Source organism: Leptosomus discolor, unplaced genomic scaffold (genome assembly GCF_034619465.1).
Source record: "Leptosomus discolor isolate bLepDis1 unplaced genomic scaffold, bLepDis1.hap2 HAP2_SCAFFOLD_93, whole genome shotgun sequence".
NCBI classification, from domain to species: domain Eukaryota; kingdom Metazoa; phylum Chordata; class Aves; order Leptosomiformes; family Leptosomidae; genus Leptosomus; species Leptosomus discolor.
In genome coordinates, this window is record NW_028237874.1 from 153,141 (window position 1) to 173,994 (window position 20,854).

The following is a 20,854-nucleotide window of genomic DNA, read 5'->3' on the forward strand; positions in this document are numbered from 1 at the left end:
AAAAAGATAAAGCCAGTCATGTAAATCTAGCAATATTTTATTGTTCTTTGAACCCCATAGTAGACGTAATGTCTGAAGAGTGGGAGAGTCAGACACATTGACAGCATTAAGATGCAGCACTGCACCACTCCAGGAATCCAAGCAAAATGACACCTTCTGCAACAGAAAAGAGCAACTTCCTGGGAAAGTTTTACCAAGTGGCAGTAAAGTTCTCTCCTAAGAGCATTGTTCTCATTGTTCTTCCAGCAGCTGGAGAACAGTGAGATTCACTGGAAAAGCATAGGGCAGAGCCAGTGGCAGCAACACATGTAGACACAGAAGAGCTAAATTTGACCCTGTGTGAAGGTCTTGATTTTGTTCATGTTGTGATCTACTGCATCAGTTAGAAACTGCACCCAGCCTTCCTCTGATGGTGGACATACATGGCTTGTCCTGCAAAAGTGGAGGAAATTCATTAGGAATGCCTTCTGGGTGTCTTATACCTATGCATCCAGACAACACACGGGTATTGTGAAGTGCTGAATTACCACAGCATTAAGCCAGGACTGCTATAGCCCCACAGTGCTTTGAGCAAGGAAGAACCTAGTCCCAAACCTTAACACATATGTGTATGTCTTCAGTGGGAACCGCTTTCATCCCTTCCATCCTTGTCTTACTCCCATCCCTCTGTGACTGGATAATATCACACTTATTCCAAAACGCCAGCATTTACTGTTTAGAAATGAGTCACCTTTGACACGATGCAGAAAGATAGCAACCTTCATAGCAGGGAACACACACTTATAAAACTGTAACTCATACTCACTTTGTAATCTCTAAGACTTTCTTTAATACTGAGGCCAACTTAGCAGCCTAGAAAGAAACAGAAGGGGAAAGTGAGCCAAACACAGAAAAAAAGTGGCTCAGCAGTACTGGGGAAAACAAGGGGGGTGCAGGAATGCTCAACACAGCCAAGAATGAGTAAAACTGCCACAGATCCTGACACAGAAGGAAGCTGTCTATCGCTGCCATGCTGGGAGTATCTCCCACCCTACTGTTGGCTGAGACAGGTAAAAATAAAGACAGGCTGTTTTTTAAAGCATATGTTAAAATGCTTTTTTCTTTAAAAAGATAACCCTATTAGAAACTGGTAACTGATATTAAGGCATGAAGTTAAAAGTGACTGACTGTAACGCAATTTTGGAATCAAGCAATACTTTCTTTTTTTACCCCAAAAAATCAGGCCACTGGCCAAAAGCATGAAACCAGAAGAATAAAAAGATCTCAGATATGAGAAGATACGTACTTAATTTATGATGCAAGGGACCCGTGGATATCATCCAGTACAAGCTCCTGCTCAAAGCAAAGCCCACCTCAAAGCTCAGACAGGTTGCTCAGAGCCTTGCCCAGTCAAGTTTTGAGTATTGCCGAAGATGGAGATTCCACTGCTTCTCTGAGCAGCTCGTTTCAGTGCTTAACCATGCTTACTGTGAGAATTTTTAATGTAGATAACTTTATTTGAGCAAGTCTACACTACCCAAGGAAGAAAGTAAATGTGCAGTATCTCACTTTTCTGAGGTACTGACGTTGGATGTCTCTATGGATTATAAGTCACAGCCAAAGCTCAAGTAGCCATGCTCTTCCCTTAAGTGAAGGCAAGTAATGCACTTCCACCTGAAGGAAGCGAAGTGTGCAAGAACCAAAGGGGACTCTTCATCCCTAAGAACTTGTTACCGAGACAGTCATTAACACCCACTTCTCCCTGACAGTCACAGAATCTCTCCAATTCAACTTCTTCCCCTTCTCTACAGCCAAGTAAGTAGACCCGCATGCAGGCTGCAGATACTCACATTGAGTCGCACAGCCAGCTGGTTCACAGGTGGATACATGCTCAGTGCCAGCTCATCAACACTAGAATAGAAGAGAGGGGAGTAATGGAAGAAAGGTCCCGGTGGCACACAACTCATGGATCTTGGTCAAAGCCTACGCCCATCCTGAATGTAACTCAGGAACAGTACTGCATGACAAGGAGACGTCAGCCATACCCATGTGATGCTTCTCACTGCCTTCTCAGACACGTGTGCACTCTCACCTTAGAGTGAGGCATAGCCACAGCTTCACCCCAAGCCGCAACATATGTTCCTCTCCTAAGCTGCAAAACACTTAAGAGCCTATGCCATAATATTCCCACCACACCCGCTTCCACCACCTACTCACAGCTTCAGTATCATGAAGGTTTTCCTAATACGTTCTCTAGACCTCAAGACAGTGACTGCTCTGGAGCAAAAAGCAGCATGGGGACAGACCTGCTTACCTTGGACTGATCTCATTAGCAATGTCTGCAAGATCATCCAGCTGCGCGATCTGCTCTGGAAAATCAGCTTTGCCATAAGCCTTCACTACACCCAAGACCTTCTTCAGGCAAGCTTTAGAAGCCTTCATTAATCCCATGCAGGAGTTAAGCAGCTTCCGATCAGCTTCTGACCAATACGTATCTCTGTTGCCCCGAAAGCCCAGATCTTCATCTTCCATGATGTCACTGTAGGGGTCTTGCCCTTCCACCAGAGCCTGAGAACACAGATGTACTGAAAACCCAGAGCCTAACGTCAATTCCAGCAATACCCAGGAGGAAAGGGAAAACATAATCTAGAAATCATACAAATAATGTCTGCAATTCAGGACATGGCTTTATGGAAACCTTATATAAAGTAAACCACGCTTGAGTTTTAAAACTCATTAAGATCCAGGCATGATATAATAACCTAGCTCATATCAGAAGAAATTTAAATCAAAGCCTGTATACAAAACAATCCCTGTGTTCCATCACTGAACCATCACGGCAATCCATCACTGCAGGTTCTTCAAAGGCTTAGGGGCTTCCTTACGTGTTCCATCTCCTCCAGAGCATCCTTGACCACACCTAGACATGCAGCCACAGCTGACACAACTGCTGCCTGGTTATCTGTAAAAGCAAAAGGATAAAAGCCATGACACTGCACTGATTCAAATCACTTTGCAACAACACTCACCTAGGTTTGCAATTGTTAGGTGTTGAGATTATGGTATCCAACTTTTTACAAAGCACAGAGCGGCGTTGTTGCCATGCAAAGAATCTGGCCTGACTTCCAAGCTTATACATTCCAAAACAGTTGGGTTTTCCAGAATGCGTGAGCCTCCATTGTACTAGGTAGAATGACCCTTGCAAGGGCTATTCGTATTCCGAGACAACGCACCCTAGTTCTGTCGTTCTGCATACACAATACTCACCTCGCGGCAGGTCGGTCACTTGCTCACATGCTTCCCACACACCACCTGTTGATATAAGCTGTTCCCGAGATAAGCTGAAACAAAACAAAGCCCGCCCCCAAGTTAAGACTTAGTAACAACACTCTGCTAGACTGTTGGGGTTTTTCTTCTGCACCAAAGATGATGCACACTAGCAGAAGCTCTGCTGAAAAGATAGCACCAGCCAGCCTGTCACTAGTATCTTGTGTCCGTGTAAAGCAAGAAGTGCTGGATCCTACTAGGTTTAATCATCCATTGGAACAAGAAGCAGAAGCCTCTTACAAAGGCCTCTCAATGTGCTTAGGCACATTATTTACCTTTCAAAATCTATGCAAATCAGAAGTCTGCATTAGAGATTGCTGACCTCTGCTTAAGGGCAGTGGCGCATAACCCGTAAAGAGAGGAAGCTGTCCATAATGGTCCAATAACTAGCTTTACAAAGTTGTGCAACCATTGCATATGACAGTTCACTCCAAGGGCAGAAACTGCCACACAGCACAAACGCTATCCAGCACCTCACGGGAATCCTGCTCTCAGCATCCTTCCTTGCCACAGACAGGACGAAAATCTATTCTCCATGTAGGCAAATGTACCTGACTCAGTCACTGGGACAAAAGCATACTGTCAGGGCCCTGAGTGTATTCCACCCTCCTAGGAGTCCAGTTGGCCGAGTTGAAGGGTTTAGTTGGCTAATTTTTGCTCCTCCTTTGCTGACAGGAGGCATTGTGAAGAAATCGTAGAAGTAAGGGCCAGCCTTTCCTTACCCTTGGAGATGCTTTTACCCTGAGGTTCTTTCACTGGACCCTGTTTGTCCTACATATATACATGCAGTTGTATCTGCACCCAGTCTCATATCCCCTTGATTCTGACCTGGATCCTGACCCACCGATTTGACTTTCCTGCCTTGACCTCGGACCCAACTCACTGTAATGGACATGCTGGACAATCACTGGATGGTGTCTGATGCCAGTCATTCTCTCGGGACCTGACCCTGACCTTGACTTGCTGGCCTGGTTTTCCAGCTTGAGGTCACTGCTATGGGTTTGTCTGATGACCTGGACTCTCAACCTCACTACCCTCACCAGCACTGCTCTGCTCACCCAGATACTGGATGACAGGGCCTTTGCTGATGAGGCCGCTGCCTCTTCCTGCCTCATAACAATGCTCTGCTTCTGCCTCCCCACTCCCCTTAAGGAAGCATTCTGCACTTGCTGCTTCCTAACAAGTATACTTGTTGCTTTTTCTTCCTTTTTTTCTGGAAAATTACTACCTCTCCAATGGAGCACTAAGAATTGTTTCTGTGAGCTGGATCATTCCTTCCACTACTTCAGTAGTAGCATCTCGTACCATCTTCCGAAGAGTAGTACCTGGTTGAGATCGAGAAAGAGCAAAAGTCAGCACCAACAGAAAGCAGCTGTTGAAGACGAGCACACAGACTGCTCCCCCTGTGGGGATACACGGTATAAATGAAGTTACAGGTATTTTGAAGGAAGCAAGGTGTTTCCAGGTTCCAAAAGGACTTTGGACAAGGGTCTCAACACTTGGTAAATATGAATGCTTAGTCAACTATACCACTCCCTACATCATCACTCTTTCACAGATGGAAATCTGCAGGAGTAGTTAGACAAGTGGTTCACTCATCAACATGTTGCAAGTCTGCAGAACAGCTGATAATGGGACTACCTGCTCATGATAACTTGCTTTCCTGCAGATGCCAGATCTCAGGCTCTGAAATACTGGGTTTCTTTATAGAGTGCTGAAAGAACCACCACCCTATAAAGCAGTAACTGCCCCGCTGTCACTGTCTCACCTTGGCTCTTGGGGAGCCAGTGGTACACTGTGGCAACTGCAAGAATGGCATTTTGGACATCTTCACTCAGCTTCCGGCAATCCTGAAAATGGATAAGCAAAAGGATTAACCGGGAGTTAATGGCTCTGTTGCATTTAGAAAGTCTCATGAGCAATCACTTACATTCAGGTTGCTTTGAGAAAAGGAAAGTATAGTAACAGCCATCTTGCTTGAGAAACAAATACACAAGAAGAAGAATATACAGTGAGTAAGATGTACACATCATTAGCCGCCTCACGATTTAGATACAAAACACACCCTGGTGTGGTGACCATGCATCAGAGGATCATAATTAGATCATTATTCTGAACTGGGGGGGTCTTTTTTATTTTTTTTCTCTCCTCCAAGCACAAGTGTGATAAACTTCTCTCAATTAACCACAAAAATATTGAGTATTCTTTGTTAGATCTAAGGACTGTATTGTCCCAACATCCTGCATTTACCAGCAACCAGCTGTAGATGTCAAAAGAATGTAAGAATACTTCTGTTTGGTGTATCTCCCTAGCTTACAGAAAGTAGCTCTCCGGGCAATTCTTGAACTGGATTAATACACTCTACAATGCATACCCCATACCGACATCCCTTGTTTGCACTGAATCAAATTACTCTGTTTTAATCAAGAAAATCAAGAGATACCTGAACCTTGTCACACACACTGCAGTTTCACAGTCTGGGGGGGCTTTCACTCACCTCCACAGAAGTCAGCGGAGACCTTGAGAATGCCAGGCTCAGCTTTGTAGCTTCCTGTGATGTTACTTTGAATGTCTGACCTAGAAAGGATTCAATGGGAGCAAAAGAATAGAAAGGAACTCGGGTAGCAGATAACAAAAGAGAGCAGCTAGATAAGCAACAGATGCTACTTAACCCTACTGCTTGATTACCATTTCTTCCTTCCAAGCAAAACAGACACAAACTAAATCCCACTACGGGAATAAAAACCATGGTGTATTTGTGCCATACATGTTGCATATGGCCTACATCTGCCTTTTTCCTATTTTTTTTTTTACTTAGCTGGCAGCGATATCCGCAACCACATTTCGCGTATTGGTCTACGACACCTTCACTGGAATGCGCCGCGAGGTTTTAACAGAGACCAAAGGCTTTAACAACCCGGTTGCGACAACTGTTGGATGCTCGCTGCGGCTTTGCCAACGCCAGCACCCTGGATTGGAGGGCAAGGGCAAAAGCCCCGGCTGGAGACCGGCCGGGGATCTCGCTTGCAAGTCTTGCGCCCTGCCATGCACCGGCACCGCGAACACCGCCTCCGCCACAGCCCCCAGCGTCCGCCCGGCCCACCTCGCGGCCCGGTCCAGCGCCAGTCCTGACGCAGCCCGGCACCTACAGTGCAGCCCAGCGCCGGCCGACCCCACAGGCGGCCCGCTGCCAGCCCTCTCCTTCGCCCGTACCTAGTGCGTCCCAGAAGCGCGGCAGCTCGAACGGCTCACGGCCCTCGCCCGGTTCGCCCTCTGTAACGGCAGACAGAGACCTCAGCCAGCGCAGTCGGCTCGGCGCGGAGGCGGCCCCGACCCAGCCCCCGCCCGGCCCCGGCCCCCACCTCGGACCCGCGCCAGCACCGCGCGCAGGGAGCCGCGCAGCTCCCGCAGCGGTTCCCGCGCCTCCATGGCTGCCGGAGCGGCCACCACCGCACAACCCTCCGCCCCGGCTGCCTATGACCGTCACATCCGCTTCAGATCACATCCGCTTCCGGGTCCCGCCCCAGGCGGTCGGTCCCGCCCCTTCCGGCTGACCAGCCCCCCCCCCCCCCCCCCTCTCCCGCGCCCCGCCCCGGCAGGCAGGAGCGGCCCGGTGCGCATCAACCGTTTATTAGCGACAGCGGCGGCAGCGAGCGCCCGAGAAGCCGACGCGGCGCCCCCGGGGCAGGGGCCGGGGAAGCGGCGGGGCGGAGATCGCGCTACAGCAGCCGGTGCAGCTCCTCCACGTTGAGCAGCCGGTTGGCCGCCTCAGACCAGGCTGCGTGGGTCGCGCCGTCCATCTCGGAGGCGAGGCTGTTGGAGCTGTCCAGAGTGTGGCTTGTCCCGCCGATGACCGCCTGGCATTCAGGGCACTTGCTCCTCTCCATGGCCCCGCCACAGTCCCCAATCACATAGATATGCCCGTTTTTGCACTTGAACCAGTGTCCACGGGGACAGCCAATAGCACTGACAATCTGCACCCTCTCTGCTTCAGAGATCCCCAGCCCCGAAACAGGCAAGGCATGGCAGAGCCTCTCCAGGCTAGCCTTCACTGCAGCCTCATCCTCCTCTGTGAATTTCTTTGTCCCTTCTAGGATCTCACGGACACTGGTGATCTCTGCTGCAAGCGCTGGGGTGATCATCCCACTTGCACCTTTGCACCTTGCCAAGAGGCTCAGCAAATAGGTCAGTCGCTGGATCTCAGACTGCAGGTCAGAGAGCTCCTGGCCTGTGAAACTGAGGCGCGGCTTTTCCAACCACTCCTGGATTTCATCCAGGCGCTTCCGCAGCCCTTTCCTCTCACTCGCATCAATTTTGCTCATGGAATTGGTTAGGTCCGCTACACGTTGGTAGAAGTTAAGCTCATTCTCAATTAGTCCAATAGTCTTCGTGGAGAGATCAGCAGCTTTTAGTTTATCCTCTAGCATTAGGTACTTAAGGGGTACATTCCTCTGCAGGACACTGTTCCCTGTCAGCGCAGCCTGCAGTCTTTGTCTGCTAGACTCAATTTCCTGTGCTGGGCCTTGGATTTTCTCTTTCACCTTTTCTATCTCATCTAGCTGCCTTTTCACTATGGTGCCATATCTCAAATTCTTTCTGATAGGTGTCTGACAGATAGGGCATACCTTCAGCTTGATAACACCATCATCTTCATCCATATAATGGTCAAGGCCTTGGGACTCAAAAATGTGGCCACAGTCTTCAAGCTGCACAAATCGAGCATCTGGGTCCTCCTCAAAGCCAAAAAAGATCTGGGTGAGTTCCTCATGGTCGCAAACAAGGCACTTCTTCGGGCAGGGCTCTCCACACAATCCAATACAAGGATGACCACAGCACAGTAGCTTAGCACATGGTACATTGCAGCGAGGCCTGTTGCAGGGTTCAGAGCAAAGATTAGTACACTGGTAGTGGCGGCACCGCCACTCACATGGCTCGGCACATGGAAAACAGCGCTCTCCACATTTCTTTTTACACCTACTATGGATACAGTGGTTCTGACATTCCAGCTGACAGGGAGGGCATTCTGTAGTGCAAGGCTGCTGACACTTGTGGGAGCAGACCAAGAAGCGCTTGCACGGGCTGTTACATGGCTTATGAAATCTTCCTTCAAAGCAGGAATGACAGGAACCTGAGCATACATGACCACACTCCAGTGTGACAGAACACTTAGTCTTACATTCCACAAGCTTCTCATGTTTCATCTCCTCAGTGATCCAGCATTTAACTTGCTGGTTGTGGCCACATTTCAGCGTGACTGTAATCAGTTCAGGACACCGCTTAGTGCATTCCTGCCCACAGAATTTGTTGCATGTGTGCCCACAGTTCAACTTTTTCTGGCAAGGTTCTTGGCAAAGAAACTCACTGTCTGGAGTAGAACATGGAACCATCTGCAAGTGGCCACACTTAGAAATAGTTTTCTCTACTATCACCATGCATGGTCCACAGGGCTCATAACATGACCGTGGACAGCGGTGCCCATCTGCACAAAGCACCTTTTGACAAGGCTTCAGACACTGATACTCTTTGTGCTGTACGTCATAGGGGTGACAGGCCCTTGTGCAAACATGTCCACAACTCAACCTAAATTCACAGGGACGACTGCAGCCTCCTTCTGGGACTTTGCTGAAGTCAGCTGCTGTAGATACCAGTGTTTTGGTTTCAGGGTGGTTTTGACAGCAAAGCACCAATGAGCGGCCAATGTGACCTTTCTCCCGAAGGGTGTGAATGATCTTGCTCCAGAGAGGAACCTTGCCAAGCATTCTCATATTTCCAATACAATATAGACCTTTCTTGGCTCTGGATAATGCTACGCATATCCGATTAGGTATCTGTAAGAACCCAGTTCTCTCCTCTTTGTTGCTCCGCACGAGTGACAGCAGAATAATATCATTCTCCTCCCCCTGGTACTTATCTACTACATGAACCTTCACACCTGCAAAGGTCTTGGCTGGCATGAGCTTACGCAGACAGAAAAGCTGTCCAGTATAAGTAGTGAGAATGGTGATCTGAGAAGGTAAATAATCCTGACACAAGAAGTACTTGCACAGTTCCACGACAAACTGGGCCTCATGTGGGTTCTGGTGGCTTTTCCCTTCCTGGATCTCTTGCTCAGGAAAGTCATGTTCCACAAAGAATAGGTTAGATAAGACCCCCTGAAACAAGAAAAAGGAATGTCAGAAAAAGAATTCTAGCTTCTGTCATTGCAGCCTGTTTCAAATGTCCCCGATTACCCACTGACAGGAGGACTCTTAAGGAGAGGGCTATAGTATGCAGTTCCTGCACACTTAGGCAACTACCTCTTAGATTTCCATAGCGTGTTCATCAGATAGGAATTTAAGCTTATTAATAACATTTCAGCTTATTAGTGACATTTCAGTATCCTAATGTGAAAGCAGTTCCTGTGTATGATTTTATTCCCTATCTTTTCAGAGTTGTTTCTACTGCACCTTTTCAGGTTATAGAAGAGAGAAGATTCAGTGCTAATAACATTTCTCAAAGCATCATAGCTCTGTTTCCCATCTGTGGCTTGAACGATGTCTTGTTTTGGGCATGCAGGAAAAAGATAGTAAGTTATCAGTGCACAAGGCTTAGCACTTGCCTAGAACTGCCTGGCAAAAACCACGCCTTCTCTGTTACTGCAGTAAAACCATAAAGAAGCAAGGAGGATTGCTCTTCCACCAGGAAATCTAGCAACACTAGGGACTCCAGTAGCCGCTTACCAGCCCCAGGGCTGTAGAGTTGTCTGCTCACCTATTAAAAAATTCTATTTGCCTTGAGTTAGCAGGGACCTTTATCTTTTGCCTAATTGACTGGAATTCTTCTGCCCATAAGAAATGCCTGGGCTGTGTGCCAAAATCCAGACTGTTTTTATCAGGAAAGAACAGTTTTTGTAGATCACACTCAGATCTCTGGTTTTCCAAGGTGTCCATAGTGACATAGAGTCCACTGCTGTACAATTTAATTCAGTGTTCACCTCTGTTGGTTATTGTACTAGATAGGAAGATTCAATTTTGATGCTTTTTGGTATCTCAAGTTTGTTTTAAGGCCAGACAGAACCGTAAGATTCTCCAGAAGAGCTTCTCATAGGAGAAATGGGGTAAAATTTTGTGGTCTCCTAAGTTGTGCGTTTTGGGTGGGGTTTTTTGTCGATTGGTTTTCTGTTTGTTTGGGTTGGGGGGGGGGGGAAGGCAAGGAGGGGGTGTTTAACTAAAGCATCTTCTACAAAATACTTGATCTGGATTTCAAGATACCAAAAGAGGACCTGCCACTTTCCCAGACAGCTTATTCGAGTAATTAAATAATCTTCAGTATCAATTTTCTCTTGTCTGGCTTCAGTGTTCTGCTGCAGATTTCAGTATGCTTTCCTCATCTAGTTAAAGAGCTTTTAACTAATTAGTACTGTCTTTTCATGAAGAGAGATTTACATAGGCTAAGCTACTGTAATCCTCTTTCTGTAACTACCTCCAGTTCTTTCTCCCAGGGTATTCAGTCGCTTGTGTTTCAGAGATCCAGGGCCTAGACCTGACATAGCATAGCAGCGTAACCGGGGCTAAGACTCCTAGGGAAACAGTTAAGTTGCGACAGAGAGCTGTGAGCAAGTCTGCAGAACAGGGCTAGGCAAGATAAAAACGTAAAAATTCCAGACAGAGATGATTGTTAATAGTTCAAAGATGGAAGAAAAGCACCAACACGGAGAGACACAAAATTGTAATTAGGGTGGGCAAATACAAATCCGAAAACAGGCAGTTAGTGTTAAGATGGAAACTCAGTAACATTAAGGAAGAAGCAGAAGCTGACACTTCTTCTGACCGATACCTGCCTGACTATAGCAAAGACTCTTCAAGTGTCTTATGGTGTGGCAAGCATACTAATGCTTATAACTCATTAAATTGTAGCTGTTTATTGTACATGTTAGCCAATAAGTGATTGCTTTGTACTTTTAAGATTATAGATCTTGTTTGCAGATGCTGTGTATGGGTAAAATGCACAAACAGAGAACCCAAGGAAGGATGGTTCCAGTAATGAAGTTACATTCCTTACACTGGAGTTTCACGTATCATGCTTTAACTCTTTCATTTAAGATCTCTTCCTAGCTTTCAATCTCCTACAAGTCTTTTGGTCCCTCTTCTGTTTTTCACAGTTCTTTTGAAGTCACCTGTACTGGATCCATTTCCAGTGTCCACTATCATTAATGCCAAAAGAACTACAAATTACTTGCCTAATTCTATATCACACATTTCCTTGATTCAGGATTAAATTTCAGTAACTAAACTTGATCTAAGAATTTGAAATCCCGAAACACTGTATTTTACAGAAACTCATTTTAGCCAGTAACAGGACAAAAGCAACTGCTTGGATTGCTGAAAACTCACTTTTATGTTCTCATACTTCAGGACAGAGGGATGGTTCTCCAGCTTCTGGTATATATGAGGACTGAGAAGCTGGGCAATTTCAGGACGCATGCGGTGCTGAAAACACAAAGCAGCTTTATCAGTTTTGAGGAAGTAGCACTACATTTCCCTGTCAATATTCTGTTGTTCCACTGTACAGACTGTGGCTGAATACAAGGATGATGTTCCAGTAAGAGTCAAGAAGGGAGCACCTCCCAATCCCCACCCCATCGCTGTCACCACCAGCAATTATAGGGGGAGTAGTAGCAGATTATCTTCAAGAAAATCATTTGGCAAGATTGTTGTAATGAGAATGGTAGTTTCAGCGCAAATCTAAGAACACTGTTCTAGCTAACAGAAGCCAGCACCTCACCCTAACCACTACATGAGCTTTTCTAGGTAGTTTTAATACAGGACTGCTTGAGGTAGAATTAACTCTCTCCAGGCACCAAGATAGAGGATTACAGCAATTTAGCAGGAAGCAGCCTGAGGAGACTTTGTGCTGTCAGTTTCCAGAGTTCTGGAAGTTTCACATGCCACAAGCAGCCACGTTCATTGCACTAAAACATGTGGGAACCATGACATCACTGAATGACTGGAAATACACTGGAACACTGTTTGTGGCAGTTTAACAGCTCTTACCATTCTTCTCAGGAATTAAATAGCCCATTCTTTTCTTTTAGGTTGCTCCAAGAGTAAAAAATATAATCTTAAGTGTACTACAAGCTTAAAACAGCCTAAATGCACATGCAATTGAGTTTTTTTATAGTTCTTCCTCACTTGGTATGTCAGGCAGACAAAGGGGAAATTGACTTTCACCAGCCGTTCAAAGAGAGAGACTTCGAGATTGAAGTTCTTGGCCAGGTCATATACATTTGCACTAGGCCGCAGCTGAAAGAGAAGGGATAGGAGGTCCATATTTTAGCACTTTTCCTATATATTAGTAAGAGTTTTCACTCATTTCTTTTTCTACCACTGGTCCCCCCTCGAAAGGCCAGAGACTGGATTCTTGCAGAAGTGCTAAGTATCCACGTTAGGTACAGTTACAACTGAAGCGGATACAAGCACATGTAAAACCGTTTGAGTTGAACTAAAAGACAAGTCCCACAGGAGCTCCACTCCAAAACTACAGGAGACAGGACCTGTGGCATCTGTGGAAGCCGGGGAGCAGTAAGTCTTCGAAACTTTTCACATATGGTGTTTGGTTGAAAGTTTCTAGTTCATTTGCAAAACAGTCAGATGCATTAGTCACGGATATTACCTGCTGGTGATCTCCAATGAGGATGAGATGCTGGCAGGCTTTACTCAGAGTAGTAATGGTGTGAGCCTCAAGCACCTCTGCTGCCTCTTCTACCATGACAATTCGTGGCTCTACTTTTTGCAAGATCTGACGGTATTTGGCAGCACCTGAGCAAAGAGAGAAGATAAACCTTAGCTGAATTGAATTACATGCAGGCAGTACAAGAGTTTTCAGTAAGGGGAGCAGGCTGTGTCCCAGAAGAGACTGGCATTCTTCCCAAGACTCCCCATTTCAAGACTCAGCTTTTTGAACTTTAAAACAGCACCATACCAAGGACGGCTTCTTTATGAAGAGTCATTAGGGAAGGCAGGTATGGATTAAGAGTCCTATGCCTGCCTTGGCCCTTTCCCGATGCTCTCTTCAGACATAAGATACCTACTCAATACATTGATCAAAACACATAAGCCTAAAATTGTCTCTCCAAAGGGTCATATTACAATGACCTTTACACAATCATCACCAGAAGGTAATGTGGGGATAGCAGTGCAGATATTAGCTGTGCTTTACTCAGGCACAAGAAGTGGAACATTTCTATTAGAATACTGCTGCTCGAGATGGAGCAAGTGCCAAAGTGCACAAAAACTACTCATGCAATTAACTGACAACTTGCATAATAGCCACATTTGCAAAGGGAGTCAGAGTTTAATAAGGCTGCAGATTAATGAAGAGCCTGACCCAGGCTGTCATGCAGTACATGATACTAAACTTTTGGCAACAAGGTCCTTTAACAGTTACTGGATGCAACGCAATATCGGTTTGCTTCCTAACTGCTATGCACCTGTAGTTGTCATCCCCACAACCTGGGCCTCCTTGAGAATGCAGAGATCTTCCTGCAGCCTCAGTTCTGTCAGCCTCTCTGCTGCTGCCTGATACTGCTGTTCATGCTGCAGAATCCTCCGTCGAATAAACCCCTGATAGGTCTGCAGCCAAAGCCTGAGAAGAAAGTGGCATTATCACACACAGCAAGGGGAACATGATACTGATCCAGAAGTTTTGAGTGGATTAAGTTCAAAACTTCCACTGTGTCTTTTAGGCAAGAGACATTAGCATCTCTACTTAGTCCTGAACACACACAGTGGAGATGACAGTACTGCCCATGCAATACAGGGAAGGTAAGAACAAGCATGCCAAAATAAGGAGCTGAACAGATACGTACAGAAACACTGTGGCTTGAAAGAAAGCGTTTGCAAACTGGAGCAGTCCTAGGAAACACTTGCCTGACAGATCCTGCAAAATAGCTTTGTCACCTGTAAAGCCTCCAGCGGGAGCTCAGGTCAAGTTGCCACAGATCCTGAACAGCCTTGGCCTCTAACTCTGTCATTGCACTCAGTTTACGGAGCTCAACCTTCATCTTCTGTTTCATTTTCTTCCTCTGGGCAGCAGTCACCTGCAGAAAAGAGCTCCCCAATAAGCAGTTACAGCACAAAGATTCTTCTGTATTAGCACCCCCATATTATTCTTTACACACTCAAGTAGAGCCAGAGCATGCTAGTGCATGCAGTTACCTTCCACTGCATAGTCTTCTGTTGTGGTTGGGCTGATCCTTCTTCCTCGTCTTCCAGCTTCATAGCCAACAGCATGCTGGCTAGTTCATTAGCAGTTCTGTGCTCTTCCTCCTTCCTTCCCTGAGTCTTTGCTGCCTCTTCATCCTCAATCACTCTGTCAGCTTGAATCAAGTCAGCCTCCTCTGGGATCTCCAAAAGCTCCTCTTCTGCTTCACCTTCCCACTTCTCCTCTCTCTCCTGCTGACCACCTGTGAGAGTCACCAGTCACAAGCAGTAAGCCACAGCCACTCTAGCAGAATCACAGTGCAGCAGTCAGATCACTATGGGGAAATTAAGGTTAATTTTCTTTCCACTACCTTACCACATCATGCATCTTTCAGCATCTGTTAAGTAGCAATGTCTTTTCTGACACACATGCATTGCTTAGGCAAACACACCTTGAGGGGGGGTGGGGTGGTAGTGGTTTCTGTTTGTTTGTTGGTTGGGGTTTTTTTACCTGAATTCTCAGCCCCTATATTCTCTGCAGCATTCTGGGTGAAGACAGTTACACCAAGGCCCAGCCACTCCAGAATCATTGAGTGTTGTGAAGCACTGTAGTAAAACTCCTCATCATCCTAATACAAGGAAAGTCAAATGAGCCAGGCCTATTGCACTTCAGAGTCTCAGGATGATGCCAGAGCAGCACCCTGCAGCAGCAGGCAACTAGGACAAGTCCCCTGAGAGACCTCCAGAGCTAGAAATTCTGAGCAGCCTCAGATCTTCAGAAAGAGCATCCCTCCTCCCCCTTCAGTTTAAGAGGCTGTCATTTGTGCACTTGTATTTTTATGCTGATAAAGATCACTTAGAATCTCTGCAGTTTAAAAGAGCAAAATTTAAAGCCCCTGCTTGCCCCACCTGGTCTAGACTACTGTCACTTGGCACAGCTTGCTATTCACTCCCTCACTTTCCTAGTAGCCAAGTAATGCCAAAATGTGTGCTTGGGGAACATCAGATTCATTGGCAGAAAGGGAAGTAAGCTTACACCAGGACTGCTTGACTCAGAAGAAAGGGACCTATCTTACCAGACCATTCATCAGACTGTCCCAGTGCTGGGGCGCAATGCATGCTTCCAAGTGACGCTCATGCAGAACTCCGTATGTTGTGCACTCCAAGTGCTTTGCTCCTTCATGGAGCTCCTGCTCAGCCCGTTTCATCTCACTGGTTATCTACTCATAACAAAGGGAAGGGAGGCATTATCACACTCAGAGAAACATAGTTCAGAAACAGCAAGACAAGAAACTGATAAAGTGAACAAGGACAGAAGAATTAGAGGCTGACTTCAGTGTACGACGAGGCGAAGAAATAGGTGTGGAGGAGGTTTAGTTAGCTCCTCCAATGCACAGGCAACCCAGTCCCATCATCTCCAGTGAAGCCTGCACATACATTCACATAGGCTCTGCGGAGATGCATCGGCAAGTTGTATCGGAATTCACACTTCTTCCTCAGCTCCCTCAAGGTAAATTGCTTCAGGACCTCGCTGCTACTTCTGCCCCCAACACGCACCATCCCATGTTTTTGGAACATGTATATTCCTGGGAAGGAAAGAGAAACATTAGCACTAAAGAGGCAAGCACTGTATTCTGCAGTAGGACAAGGGGTAGGGAGAACACCCTTTGTCCGCAGATGCTACACTGGAATAGCCTGAGTGAATTTTTCTTACTGTGTATCGATGGGTCACTAGAAAAAGCCAAAAGGGGAGGTCATCGTGCCATAAGATGGGTGTCCTGGTTTGACTGGGGTAGAATCGCAGTCCAGCCATGCTTGGCAGGCTGTTGGCAGTTTTGAGTCAGCCAGGGCAGCTGACCTGAGTTAGCTACAGGTGTATCCTATACCATAATGTCATGCTCCTTATAAAGGGGGAAGGTTTGCTGAGGAAGCAGAGGTGGGGGGGGGGGGGGGTGGGGTGGGGGGGGGTGGGGTGGGGTGGGGTGGGGTGGGGTGGGGTGGGTGTTCTCCTCTTTCTGCTTGGCTGCTGGCTCTTCCCTACTCCTGAGGACTGCTCTCCTGTTGGTTGTGACTGCTGCATATTCATTTAGCTGAGTATGACTTTGTACACCTTTGTTGGTACTGGTGCTATTTCATTAAATCTGTTTTTGCTTCAACCCACAGGTCTCCTCTCCTTTTCCTGATGCCCCTTCCTGGCTGGTGAACGGTTGTAAGGTGATAGAGCAACTGTTAAAATTTAGCCCTGGATACATGCCAAATGTAGACAATGGGCAAAGTAAGAGTTATACTGTAATTTCTACCTCACCCTCCATCATACTTGTCAGGCACTCTTACCTTCTAAGAACTGGTCCAGTGCATGGTTAGTGTAGCAGACTATAAGGATGGGAGACTTCTGGACAGTGCTTTGCCACACATGCTTATTAGTCAAAAGAGCCTGAACAATCTTCAAACCCACATAAGTCTTCCCTGCAAAACAAGCTCAGAATCAGAAAAGGGTAATCGACCCCATATAGAGTGCCTTCAAACACAGGAATCATTAAAACAAGACTTTCTTCTAGGCTGCAAATCTGGTCTGTGGCAACAGAGCTGACCCCAGGCATAACTAGTTTACAAAACGTAAACGAAGTAGCATGACCCTGTCTTTCTGGCCTGTAGTTGTGCCAGGCCATACTCTGCAAGAATGCTGTCTTTTGGTTAATACACTGGACCCAGACCCAGGGTTTCCTCTGCCACTGTATCCCCAGCCCACTCTGATACTGGCTTCATATGTGACATTCAGCTGCATGTGAAACATCCACATACTAGTGGAATGCAAGCGGTAGTGCTTGTTGAGTTGAGGTACTATTTAAAACAATTACAGTTAACCTTGTAATGCTTTATTCATGCAGACAATCATGGCTGAACCCTCCCAACGTTCTAACATACTATGAAGACAAACAGAACTGTTGCACAGCAAGAGGTACCACATTATCAGAGACAGTTGAAAATGTTTTCACCCCAATGCACAAGCAAAGCCAACAGTGCAATTGGTGTCTACTTGCAACTAGGTCAGCAATGGGTAAGATCAGATACAGGTGTCTGAGGATATTTTAACCTTCTCCACAGCTCATGCTAACTGAGCTACTGAAGCATGAATTAGGCATGGGACTAAAGCTTTGGAGACAGTACAGATGGCTTTCTCTGAAGTTAATCTCCCTAAATAGGGGAATCAAGGAGGATTCCTTAAATAAGGGAGACTTAAAGCAAATGTTTCTCACCAGTCCCAGGAGGTCCTTGGATAATAGCCAGCTCCTTGGTGAGTGCAAGACTCAATGCCTGCATCTGAGACTCATCTAATCTCAAGGTTTCCATTGAAAGCCACTGCTTGGGATCTAGTACATGGACATTTTGCCTTCTCAAACCATCAGGGTACGTATCTTCATCTGACGGCGGATCTTCCATCAAGGGTGCAAAGTTGTAGGCAGTATCCATTGTCAGGTATGCTGGCTTCTTTACCTGTGCATCACATTCCACAATGTACTTCTGGAATGGGATATCTTCTTCCTGTATTTCCTGTAACCCTTCTAACACATGTCGATAGGCCTCAAAGTAGGCAGTTGTTTCTACCATGACGAAGGAGTCTGAGGGCTGAACCTCTGCCAGCAACGCCTGGCTCTGTGCGTTAAAACATAGTTGCACAATCCCATGGGCAAGATCTGTATTGTCACGATTAGAAACAGTAGCAAAAAGGCATGTTTCAAAGTGATCTTTAGACATGCAGATCAGGGATCCATATAGCAACCGTTTCGAATTCTGCCATCGTACAAACTTCAATGGTTTTATGTCAAACTGGACCTTGTAAACAATACCAGTTGGGGAACAGAGAGGGGTAATAATCCGTGTGTCAAAGTAGATTCTGATATCATCAAATTTTCTCCTTCTCAAACCTTTGTCCTCAAAGCTCTGTAAAAGCTCCAAGATACCTTCCCTCAAAGGCCTTACAAAATCTTCTCTCAAAAGCCGGAAATGGGTGTCAAGATAAATGCTGGTGCTCTCATACCTTCCAGAAACAATATTGGGACGTAGAAAGGGTTTCTTATGATGGTGTAGCTCATTGTACGTTGGATAAATGGTCATTGTACGATAGGTTTCTTCTTGACCATCAGTCTTAGGTGGCATAAGAGCATAGTTATCAGACCTCAGTGTACCTTCACGTCTCTTCTCCTGCAGATGCTGTACAAGCATCTGGACCTTGTTTAGATTCTTCTCCGTTTCTTCCATGATGTCCACACCAGAAGCTCTCAGGGCATTTATGGATGCTGGCAAGACTGTCAAGAGAATGGAGATTTTCTGCACAGAGCTGGCTGGGAAAATACTGATCAGGTCTTGAAGAAGTGAAATGATATTGCTAATATGCACAGGGTACTGATGACGTACAGCAGGGACTGCCTCTGTTATCATGTCAGACACATACTGTGGCAGACAGATCTTGAGAAAGTTGGACTCCTTCACCACTCCAAGCAGCTGTTGGACACTCTGTCTATCCATTCGGGAACTGCATGCTTTTCGAAGCACCTGGCAAATGAGCTGAAGGAAATTAGGTTTCATAGCCATTTGGGAAAGAAGTTCCTTCAAACCTGAACTGGAAGCAAGTGTGATGGCAACTTCTGAAGGGTCCTTCTGGAGTAGACTTTCTAGGAATTTATAGCCAATCCTTTTGACTTGCTGAGGCTGCTGACTGAGCCGGGCACCACCTGGGGTAGGGTCCTGGTAGAAATGACGATTCTCCCAAGACTGCATCCTCCTCTCCCTACCTTCATTTTCTTGCTCATTCCAGGGTCCTCTGGCCCTCTCATGTGTTTGTCCACCTTGATACCTCCTTCCCCTACCCTCATTTTCTTGCTCATGCCAGGGTCCTCTGGCCCTCTCATGTGTTTGTCCACCTTGATACCTCCCTCCCCTACCCTCATTTTCTTGCTCATGCCAGGGTCCTCTGGCCCTCTCATGTCCTCGTCCACCTTGATGCCTCATTCTCCTTCCCTCATTCTCCTGCTCATTCCAGGGTCCTGTGGCTCCACTGTTGGCCTCTCCACCTTGGTTTCTTGATTTATTTTTGTTCGATTGAGGAACCCTCCAAATCCAACCACCAGATCTCTCCTCTCTTTGCCCAGGTAAAAGAGTATAATTACTGGCTTGAGGTCTTTCCCCTAACTGAGCTGCCTGGTCTGACACATTATTTGTTCTGTTTCTGCCTCTTCGTATAAAGCCAGTATTCCAATGATCTGCATTAAAAAAAAAAAACAAACACAAACACCACACCTTAATTATAAATCAACCACGTTAACCTGGCTCTCAACACAAATACATGTGCATTTTAGCCTGATAGTCAGCATATTTCAGACATTTAGCATCAAGTTAGAAAACTACCATTATATTTGCACCCAGACTTTCAAACAGGTGTTTCCTTTATACCCCTTTTTTAACTGCTAAAAAGGGTGCCATGCCTAGAGTTCACTTAAGCTGTTTAAGCCATGAAGACACTAAAAAACTAAATCTTTTTCCACAGAACAGAAAGCAGAATTAAGACACGCTAAAGATGAAGTTTCCTGCACAGGACAGGATTTCCTCAGGAGTTAGTCATCACTGAAATAACAGCAGCAGCAGCTGACTTTGACTGCATATAACACAGCTAAAACACAGACCTTCTGGACAAAGTTCAGCCTCTCAGAGCAGCAACAAGCATAGACCATATAGAGTCATGCTCTCACCAGAATACTTAAGGAAGCCCTGAATACTAGCACAAACAATTAGCAAAGAGATCGCTGCAATGCGTCATCACCTCATGGCCCCAACCAGACTCCAAGAACAAATAAAGAAATGCTGCAATTTAGGCTTGGGGAAATTTCACTACACGCAGGCAGGGAAGGAGTGGACCCTCCCTGCGCCAGCACCGCCTCCCAGGCCTTCCGCAGCCTCCTGCCCGGCATTCACGGGTGAACCTCACCTCTCCCTCTAGCTCGGGGCTGCCGGGAGCAAGGCTCCTGCCCGGCGTCCTCCATCGCTCGGCCCAGGGACTCCTCTGCGGGGTGTCGCAGCTCTCCGGGGCAAGGGCACGGCTCAGCACCGCTGCTGCACCGCTCCTGCACCCCAACACAAGCCCCGCCGTGCTCGTCGCTGCTGCGCTCCCCACACGGCCGGGAAGGCACCGGTGGGAGTTTCGCTTTCCAGTTCCCCGCAAGGCCCGCCCCGGTGGGCAGCGCCCCACGCCCTCCCCTGGTACCGGTCGCCACTGCCGGGCAGCCCCTCCCCCTTCCCTGGCACCGGCCCGGGCCCGCCGCTGCTTTCGCTTTCCTTTCCGCCGGCGAGGCGGGGCAGCCGTCGTCCCACCC

General features: G+C 46.8%; 2 protein-coding genes across 2 annotated transcripts; both read right to left on the reverse strand.

Moving 5' to 3' along the window:
• Window positions 1-21: 21 nt before the first annotated feature.
• CCNDBP1 (cyclin D1 binding protein 1) lies at window positions 22-6,735 on the reverse strand. Its single transcript, XM_086481258.1, has 11 exons — window positions 6,669-6,735; window positions 6,520-6,579; window positions 5,804-5,883; window positions 5,075-5,156; window positions 4,535-4,631; window positions 3,247-3,320; window positions 2,865-2,941; window positions 2,294-2,547; window positions 1,830-1,890; window positions 806-852; window positions 22-432 (listed from the first exon to the last, which is right to left on the reverse strand). Exons 1-11 carry the CDS (start codon window positions 6,733-6,735, stop codon window positions 324-326), a joined length of 1,008 nt encoding a protein of 335 aa, XP_086337384.1. The 3' UTR covers window positions 22-323.
• A 285-nt stretch (window positions 6,736-7,020) lies between these two features.
• Window positions 7,021-20,564, reverse strand: ZNFX1 (zinc finger NFX1-type containing 1). The gene is made up of 13 exons (XM_086481252.1): window positions 20,470-20,564; window positions 17,744-19,747; window positions 16,821-16,952; window positions 15,924-16,072; window positions 15,563-15,706; window positions 14,998-15,115; window positions 14,502-14,749; window positions 14,244-14,383; window positions 13,775-13,929; window positions 12,958-13,103; window positions 12,477-12,587; window positions 11,679-11,774; window positions 7,021-9,458 (listed from the first exon to the last, which is right to left on the reverse strand). The coding sequence occupies exons 1-13, from the start codon at window positions 20,522-20,524 to the stop codon at window positions 7,026-7,028; spliced, it is 5,931 nt and encodes a 1,976-aa protein (XP_086337378.1). The 5' UTR covers window positions 20,525-20,564; the 3' UTR covers window positions 7,021-7,025.
• Between the last annotated feature and the right edge of the window lie 290 nt (window positions 20,565-20,854).